Raw genomic sequence first — 10,058 nt, 5'->3', positions numbered from 1 at the left:
TCTCTTATGCCTTTACTTATATAAGATTTGATGATTTTTATATAAAAATTGCAATGCCTTCGTGCCTTTACTTTTGATTTTGACTACGAAAAAGTTAAAATGTTTTGATGATGTTTTAGTTGTTAAAATGAAAATGAATGAGTATTTATGAAGTCATATATGTCTTACTTATAATTTTTAATTTTAATCATTAAGAAGTCATTAAAATATTCTTCAACAATTTTTAATGATAAATCGTAATATAAACTCGGTAGCTTCAATAATATATAGAAGTTAACTGATAGTTATAGGTTGTAATAATTATATGTTAATTTTTATATGTTTTTTTATCATGATTAAATTATATTTATTTAAAATCTAATCAGTACCATGAAATTTTCATCGTTTGATTTACTTATTGAAATATTATTTTAACTCGATTATCACTCATAAAATTAAAATTAAAATGATATAAAATTATCTTTGTAAAATTTAGAATACTAACTTTTACATGATGTGGAAACTAGTATTTATATAGTCGAATGATCAAATAATATATGACAAAAGTTAGTTATTAGATTCTATAATTATAAAAGCTAGTTGCTAGTTTCTACCTGATCAAATAATTAGATAATATAAAAATATTTTGTACCGATGATTTTAAAAGGATACGTAGAGACACTCATTTTATTTTAATTAAAAATAAATTATTCATCATACTAAAACACAAATATTGGACACCCATTTAATTTTTGTCAAAATATTTTTACAAGTTCTAAATATTTATATTAAAATATACATCTTAAAAATATATATACTTGTAAAAATATTTTTCAAAAAATAAAATACAATGTCCATTAAAATGATTTTTTTATTAAATATTATTTAAAATATCTATTAATATTTTAAATAAAAGTATGACGTGAAACTCAATCTGTCCAAATACTTGTTTGTGGGTCCCTGACCGTGTGGCGGTGGGCCCACCCGCGAACGACTTAAATCGAAAGTGACGGCAACTCAAGTTGTACATCCTTTGACGAAATGTTAATAATGGACTTATTAATGCAATTATTAGGCACACACATCTGTACCTATTTATTAAATAAATAAATACATACATTTTTTTAAAATAAAACCCTTCACCTTTGACTTTTTGCATTTATTAATAACTTGGAGCGTGCTAGGTGATACTTTGCTATATGATTGTACTCCAATTATTTTCTTTAACCAGTTAGGTTTTCCTATTTTGCTCGATCCATCATCTATTCTACTCGTTTGCTCATTCCACATTAGTATCGATCCATTTATAGTAACAAAAAAGTGAATATGTTCATCCTTACTCATCAATCAATCCCAAACATGGGTGAAGCTACATTGGAGCTAAGATGGGCTCCAGCCCCACCAACTTTAAAAAAATAAAACAAAAAAAATCAACCTTATATTTTTTTCTTTAATTATTTCCTGTTTTCACTTTCCATCAAATCAATTTTTTTTTATTTTTTGTGTAATTAAATTTTCAAAACACATGTCAATTTATTAGAAATTTTAATTAAATTAAAATTTTATACACTCCACACAAACAACCTTTTATTTTTCCTCTTATCCGCAGAGCCACAAGTATCGTTATCCCCCTATCTCCTTATTTTTCCTCTTATCCGCAAAGTCGTAGGTGCGAAAGATTTTAATTTTGATCCTCTTTTTCCGTCACTAGGTTCGAGTAGATCTGTTTATTTTTAGAATGGATTTCCTTCGAGCAATCGAGCTCCTTTCTCGGTGACCCAATTTCTCAATTTTTTGAAGATCTTTATATTATCATTCACATAATATTTTATATTCATGTCCTATACAGATGTAGTAACTCGACGAGTACAAGTGTTGAATAGCACACGATATCGGTACGACCATTGTCGTAGGTATATTTTCTTTTGATATTATCTGTTTGAGTAAACTACTATTTTTTATTTTAATAAATTAATTAAATTTATTAACATATTTATTAATTAATTTGATTAGTTTTATTTAATGAGTTTATTTAACGGAGTTGGTTGAAAAAATTGATAATGATATAATAATTAATGAATTTGATTATAAGAAAAATCAAAAGTACAATTTCAATAGTATTTTTTGCTCTATGCTTTAATTTTGAATATATTGAATATTAGATACTATTGTGTTTATAATTTCAAAAAATTAATAATCATTTTTTGTTTATAATTTTTAATCAATTAATTTATTATCTCTCGTGATCAGCTCCAGGTAAATTTAGATTCTGACTATGCCCCTGATCCCAGAGCTCATACGAAAAAGATAAATCATGGACAACTACTAATATTTGAAATAAAATATCGATCCATCCATGATCCATCTTCAATTTGTTTGATTTGCGTAACTATAACTAGTTCAACTTGTTTGATTGACTCGCTCTATCGACTTCGTTTAACTTATTAATATACTTAGTCTATTATTTTGTTTTTTTAATATAACGTGTCGAGTTGGTATGGTTTATCTATAGTTCTTGCATAATAAGTTGACTTGAGAGTAACCTAAGAGCACATTGAATCTAGTAGCGACAGTGACAATGAGACTTGAGGAATTTAAAATTTAGCTAAATGGGTTAAGGGACTAGGTAGCTAAATTATTGAAAGGTCAAATTAGAAAACACTATGAATTTTCACTTTTCCAAAAAAAAAAGAATTTGAATTTGATTGGATATATTTTTTTTAAAAGAGATAATTTTGTTTTACTCTTGTTTAATTTGTGAATATACAAATAAAATAAATCATTAAAAATTAAAAAATAATATCATACTGATTTATTAATATACAAAGCCTTTAAAAAAATAATATATAAATACTAAATTTTTTTTTTCCAATTAAAGTCCCTTCTACGTTCAAAATTATAATTTTACCCTTATATTTCTCAAGTTATGTGATATAATGATCACTCACTCGTTCCAATTGTCTCTCCTCGTCGACCATATAACGAGATGAAAAAAGAAAATCACAATGATGAACAACCTTTCTAAAGAGATTTTATTTTTTAAAAAATTATTTCTTCCGAATTTAATCCCTACTCTTATATGATAATTTACTATCTAAATACCAACCCAAAGGATGTATATGTTTCCCAAGTTATGTTAAGTTTAAAGTAGTTAAAATATTTTTTAACTTTTAGACCACAAGTTGATTTTCTTGTAAATTACATTATAAATTGATTTAATCGGTTAAAAAAAGATTTTTTGGAAAAAAAAAATATCAACTTATAGTTGACGGATAAGATGACATTTTAATAACGACATTAAAATGTAAGCGATAAAAAAAGATAGCTTAAGTATGAAAGATATGTCTGAAAATAGATAAATTAAAATTAAATTCCTTTAAAATCAAAACCAAATTTATTAACTTATTTATAGTAAAAGCATTTTTTAAGAAAAAACTTTTTCTAATAAAATAAATTATCTTATTATTTGGCTATGTTAATGAGATGCAGTGAAAAATATTTTTTTTTTTCTTTTCTGAAGGTCAAGTTGATCTGATAATGTGGCTTGACTAGATCTATTTGATCAAATTGATTGAGCCATCCGACTTGGTACTTATTAGTATAAACCAATTGACTGAGCCATTGGACTCACCTACTTGACTAAATTGACCACTTGCATCGACTAGCATGCCTAAACCAACTAGCACACTCGAGCTAACCATATCACATGATCTGACTAGCTCGACTAGCTGACTTGATCACTTAGACTAGCATGATGGCCTACCCACTCGCCCACTTAACCCGACTAACCTAATTAACCCATCAGATCATCATTCGAATGACCCAAATCGGTTGCCCCATATAATCAACCTACTTGTCTTGCACAACTCGACCATCCCAACTCAAACCGTTTAGTCTACTTTGACATGCCTGGACGATCGGTCAGGCCGACTAGCTAGCCCCATCCATCTTAAGTCTTAATAATGATTTTCACTGAATAATTCAAAAGTCTTGACAATCATTAAAGTGCCCTGCAGCGTGCCTCCAACTAACACCATGGAACTTGATTCGCTGACAAGCATAGTTTTGCTCGGATTGTAGAGGATCGATCAGAATTTTTTTTCTTTCTATATTCGACTTCTTGATGAAGCTCCAACTTGTGTGCGCGCGCGCGTGGAGGTTCATCAATTGGGTCGACATCTATGTACCTTTGTTTAAGGAGGTCCTATATGGCTAGGCCATCAAGAAGTTTAGCGAAACATTGCTCTGTGTCCCTCCACATAAGCTTCCATATACTCATGAATCAATTATGGAAAGGAAGAGAAAGGAAAAGAAAATAATCCCTCGGGAAGAGAAAGAGATCCGTTGGGAAGATAGGAGGATGAACATGACAAGGAAGAGAAACTCAAGAAGGAAAAGAACGCCCCGTACACCTCTTGTGCTCGCAAGCAGCCGTGCTCACTCTCGAGCGGCAAGCGACCATGCTTGCAAGCGACCAACGTGCGGTTGTGAGTGCGAATGACACTTCGGGGACACCCGCTCTGCTGCCCGTACATTCACCCAACTTAGTGAAATTAGTTTTATCAAAATTATTTGATTGTATTTTATTAAGCTTGGTTTTTTTTTCCCCACTGTAGATCATTGAAGAAATTACATCAACTTCTAGAGAAAGATACAATTATCAAGTTTGGAGAAAAAGTTACACCGGATGAGTGCGTTTAGACATTTTATAGGAATTTTTTTTTCAAGAGCGTCCACAAAGAGAAGGTTCTATTCAAGAATACATCTTCATCAAAGACACATTCAACTTATAAATAGTAATCCTTTGTGGCATTCCTTAGCATACCAAAAATATCACAACTCATGAAACTATTAGTTAACATATTTAAAAATTGAAATTCGAAAGCAATGACATTTAAATTCTCCAATATGATTGTGTCATTCATAGCCAAAGATATAACATTATTGCTTAGAATCCTAAATAAAAAGATAGATTCTAATATTGCTTCTGTGAATTATTTGAAAAAAAAAACTCAATTAAAAAATTTAATCAATCCATATTAAAAAAATCATGAATTCAGATGTTTTGTTATTTTATAAATTTTATATTTTATATTTTTTTCTTATGTTTTGCTTGCTTGTACATATAAACTACCTTTAGGATTTATAGATATTGCCGATAATTTTAACAATCTACAAAGTTATAATTAGATTAAGACAATATATATGACTTCTCAATTCTTAATTTAGGGATGTTTTTTCATTAAAGACTCCTAATCTTACTTTCACCGTCTTATATGAAAGAATTTACAAGTTTACTTGCTGTAAATTTGAATTAGTGAGTTAATTTATTTCACAAATAGGTTATGACATATGTTTAATTTGTTGAACATGTCCCTACTCAACAGCCAACAAAAATTTACAACCAAGAATAAATAAGTGAAAGTCTACTTATTCTCATACAAATAAAGAGTTAAGTTACAACCAATGATCATTACATATATTTCAACTATTGTTGAATTCATATTATATAATTTAAATTTTTTAATTAATTATGTATCATTATTGATATTCTCCCTATCCCAAGGTTGATTTACATGGGACTCCCTCCCCATTCACTCAATGTTTACACCACAACAGGCTGAGACACCGACTACACAATTTAATATAGAATCACAAGTTGTAGGATGTCCAGATTACATTGCAAAGGAAAAATTAATCCAATTGCTTATCGAGCTAAACTAAATGAAGAACGCTAGATTTAGGTTTCGAGCATCCGTCCATGTTCATTTTTTCACAAAGAAGGCAAAGCATTTGTCCGTCGGGACTTGGAGATTTCATGCACGCACACAAAGTGGTTTAGACGTTTCCTTTGGTTTGGGCGAACAGGTGATTATTTCGTGGAAAGGAGGGGTATAATGGAAATGTGCTATGCGTTTTTGGAATTATGAAACTTAGATACGCGAAATGGATAGTATGGAAACATGTATGCGGTTCAGTAAAATTAAGTGGAAATACTTATTTCATGGTGATCTCAAGTTCAGGGAGAGGAGCGAAGTGCATTTTATTCTTATAAAGGATATACAAGGAGTGTATTTGGAAGTGTAAACAACATATAATACACACAATATTTAGGAGCAAGTACCTGTATACTTTACCTATTTTGAGCGTTTGAAGTTTCAGATGTCTGGCAGAAGAATAGATTACTGAGGGAATCAATCCTGATAATGACTTCCTCACCTCCTGATTCGTCACTCGAGTTATCTTCACCATCCTTTCTGATTGGTAATGGAGGGTCTGTGCCCAATCTGCTAGCAGATCCTGCTGGAGCTAGGCTGTTTTTGAGACTACTGCTTTCTGATTGAACAGACACAAGAGTTCTGGTATCGTTCACCGATCGCAATGGAAGTCTAGGGTATGACAAGCTGTATGAACGATTCACTGATGAGCCCATCGGGTCATTTCTGCAATAGCTGCTTGGGATATTGGCCTGCATTAAAGAACATTCAGTTTGATTGTGAAATTGTTTATTACTTGCAAGGAGAAAAAATGGTGTTGCTTTATAGATTCACAGACCAAGCTCCCATAAGCTGGTAAACTAGTTGTTTGCTTGTCGGATTCTTTAGGATTCTGATGATCTCCTCTCCCCTTGAACAAATTCTCTGGCCAGCTGAGCAAGCCGGCATGCTCCTTGCTTAGAGTTCTTTGAGGTTGACCGGGTAGAGAAATCCATGAAGTGGATCTCTTTGAAAGAGAAGCCTCAGTCTCTGGCACAGCAAGGTCAAAAAAGATCACCCTAGCCCTTGTTTCTACCTGGTAGCCAGAGGCAGCATGACAAAAGCTGAGATTGTTCATGCCTGCAATCAAACGAAGTAACTCAAAAGGTTAGTTCAAAAACTAAGAATGATGAAAGAAATATTAGCTTGCAGCAAGCAACAGTTATTGAAAGGGGAACATGGCAAATCCTGAATACACTTGGGAATAATAATAAAACGAAAACACAGGTCAAATAATGCTCAAAAACTGTTTCCAGTGTTTTCTCATAGATTCACAGTCCAATCCCCCATTTGTGCAAAAATAAACTGTTTCTTAGCAGTTATGTTTAGCAATGCTTGTACCTTAGAAGTTGTATAACTCTTATCTCTTCGTAATAAAACGATAGTACAATTACACACAAGCAACTTGCAATGTATATGAAGATGCATAAATCAATTTTGAGAAACACTTGCACTTGTACTAGCAGCCTGTTCAACCAGCAGATAAACGCTTCGTTGTTTAAACCTTCTAGCTTCTATATACAGGAATTTTTCCTATGAAACTATCCATCAGTTGCACTTGTACTACAATGATATGGATGACTTATTATTCACTATTCACTGTGTTAGAATTTGTGACCCGAACTCCATTTGCATCCGACCTGATTTGTATTCCATTTGGATCCGACCTGATTCGTTACCCTATATATATAATGTAGGGTTTTGTGGTGTGAGGTGTTTCTGAAGATTCTGCCGTCTCTGCTTTTGGCCACCATTGTACCAATTTCGATATAGTGAAAGTTTTTCCTCTTCCCGTGGTTTTTTACCCGCAAGGGTTTTCTACGTAAAATCTTGGTGTTCTATTCGCTCTATATTTCATTAAGTTTTTGGTTGGATTCTATCAAACTGGTATCAGAGTCTGGCTTGTTTTGTTTTCTTTCGAATTAATGGCAACAATGAAGTACGATATTCCACTGTTGGATCAAAACACCATATTCTCGTTGTGGCAGGTGAAGATGAGAGCCATTCTAGCCCAGAGGGATTTAGATGATGCTCTGTTAGGGATTGATAATATGTCATCATTGTGGACCGCTGAGGAGAAGAGTCGCAAAGCTCTCTCTCAGATTCATCTGCATCTGTTGAACCAGATTCTTCAAGACTGCTTGAAAGAAACGTTTGCTGTAGCACTGTGGAGAAAATTGGAGCAATTGTGTATGACGAAAAGTCTCACCAACAAGTTGCATCTGAAGCAACGTCTCTACTCACATCGAATGTCAGAAGGTACAATTCTAGAAGATCACTTGACAGTGTTTAAGGAAATCGTTTCTGATTTGGAATCCGGAATCCATGGAAGTAAAGTATGACGAGGAGGACTTAGCCTTGATTTTACTGTGTTCGCTGCCTACTTCGTATGCGATTTTCAGTATACACTTGTGATTCCTTAACATTGGATGAGGTGTATGATGGTTTGCTGTCTAAGGAGAAGGTGGATAAGCTTGTAGGTGGATTAAAGGCAAAGAGCGAGAGTTTAGTTGCTCGAGGGACACCTCATGAGAGAAGTTCAGGTGGTGATTCCTGGGGTAGGTCGAAGTCCAGGAACAACAAGGACAAGATGTGTCGATATTCTAAGAAGGGTCACATTAAGTCAGAGTGTTACAAGCTGCAAATAAGAACAACAGATCTGAGCAGAAGGGAAAACAACTAGAGAAATCTGGCGTTGCTGATGTTGTTGAGGACTATAGTGATGGAGAACTTCTAGTCGCATCTAATGGTGACCCTAGATCCAGTGAGGAATGGATTCTGGATTCCAGCTATACGTTTCACATGTGTCCCAATCGGGACTGGTTTGCTACATATAAAACTGTCTCAAAAGGCATTGCGTTGATGGGAAACAATTCCTCTTGTAAGATTGCTGGTATTAGATCACTCAGGGTGAAGATGTTTAATAGAGCCATTCGAACCTTGGTTGATGTAAGGCACGTTCCAAATATGAAGAGAAATTTGATCTTACCCTTGATTCTAAAGGGTATAAGTACACTGGTGAAGGTGGAGTTCTAAAGGTCAACAGAGGATCTCTTATAGTGATGAAGGGGATCAGAAGAGTTGCCAGTTTATACATTCTTCATGGTTGCACAGTTACAGGCGATGCTACTGTCGCTAGTTCATCTATGTCTGATTCTGATGTCACGAGACTTTGACATATGCGTCTCGGTCACATGAGTGAGAATGGAATGATCAAATTGAGCAAAAGAGGACTTCTTGACAGACATAGTATTACTAAGCTGAAGTTCTGTGAGCAGTGTGTTTTTGGGAAGCATAAGAGAGTCAAATTTTCAACAGGCATCCTCAACACAAAGGGGACACTTGACTACATACATTCTAATCTTTTGGGGCCATCGAGACTGCCATCTAAGGGTGGCGTGTTCTACATGTTGATGATTATTGATGATTTCTCCATGAAGGTTTGGGCATTTTTCTTAAAAAAGAAGAGTGACGTTTTTACTACTTGACTACATACATTCTAATCTTTGGGGGCCCTCTCCTCTCTCTCTCTCTCTTTTTTGCTCGCCCAACACTTTTTTTTTTCCTCTTGTCTACCTTGCACTGGTAGCTGCCATCACCACTTTGAACTAGGGTAACTACTATCGCTTGGAACCACAACAATGTCTTCATAACTCTCTTTAGTTTTCCCTCCCTCTCCTTTTACTTCTTCTTTGATCGCCCAATACTAAGGGGTCAAGGGGCTCCATATTCATTGGTTCCACATGGACAAATACAATAGTCCATAAATTAAATATTAATATTACAATAACAACAACAATCAAGTCTTATTCCACTAAGAGGGGCCAGCTATATGGATCCTTCTACACCATTGAGCTCTATCTCCTACTATATCATCATCTATATTTAAATAAATTTTTTCTTATTTTATTGTTGTTAACCATTCTTCTTTGGCCTTTCTCTTTCTCATTTAATGTGTGTATTTGTCATAGTTTACATCGCCTAACTGGAGCATTTATTGGTCGTTGGTTTGACATGGACAAATGCAATAGTCCATTATGAATTAAATATTAATACAACAACAACCCATCTTTATCCCACTAAGTGGGGTCAGCTATATTAACCTTTCTATGTCATTGGGTTCTATCTCTTACTATATTATCATTTATATTTAAATAAATTTTATTTTATTTTATTGTTATTAACCAAGTCTTCTTTAGTTTTTCTCTTCTTTTTTTTAAGAAGGTAAATATATTACTAAAATAGAATATTATAGAGGACACACCTAGGGGGCGGCTAAAAACCGAAACACATGAGTTTGTATCATTAGCAACATGCTATCTA

At 33.4% G+C, this 10,058-nt stretch overlaps 1 protein-coding gene across 5 annotated transcripts in view; it reads right to left on the bottom strand.

The window, feature by feature from the left end:
- Window positions 1-5,997: 5,997 nt before the first annotated feature.
- Window positions 5,998-10,058, bottom strand: part of LOC121976919 (sodium/hydrogen exchanger 8-like) — a 106,297-nt gene continuing 102,236 nt past the window's right edge. For all 5 annotated transcript variants that reach the window (XM_042529333.1, XM_042529334.1, XM_042529332.1 and 2 more), the window contains 2 exons: window positions 6,535-6,815; window positions 5,998-6,448 (listed from right to left, as the gene is read on the bottom strand). In XM_042529333.1, coding sequence (XP_042385267.1) covers window positions 6,113-6,448; window positions 6,535-6,815 — 617 coding nt within the window. In that variant the 3' untranslated portion in view covers window positions 5,998-6,112. The remainder of the gene's footprint in view (window positions 6,449-6,534; window positions 6,816-10,058) is intronic.

Source organism: Zingiber officinale, chromosome 4B, assembly GCF_018446385.1.
Source record: "Zingiber officinale cultivar Zhangliang chromosome 4B, Zo_v1.1, whole genome shotgun sequence".
Classification (NCBI taxonomy): domain Eukaryota; kingdom Viridiplantae; phylum Streptophyta; class Magnoliopsida; order Zingiberales; family Zingiberaceae; genus Zingiber; species Zingiber officinale.
Note: the sequence above shows the minus strand (reverse complement) of the source record. Positions and strands in the feature narration are given on the sequence as shown.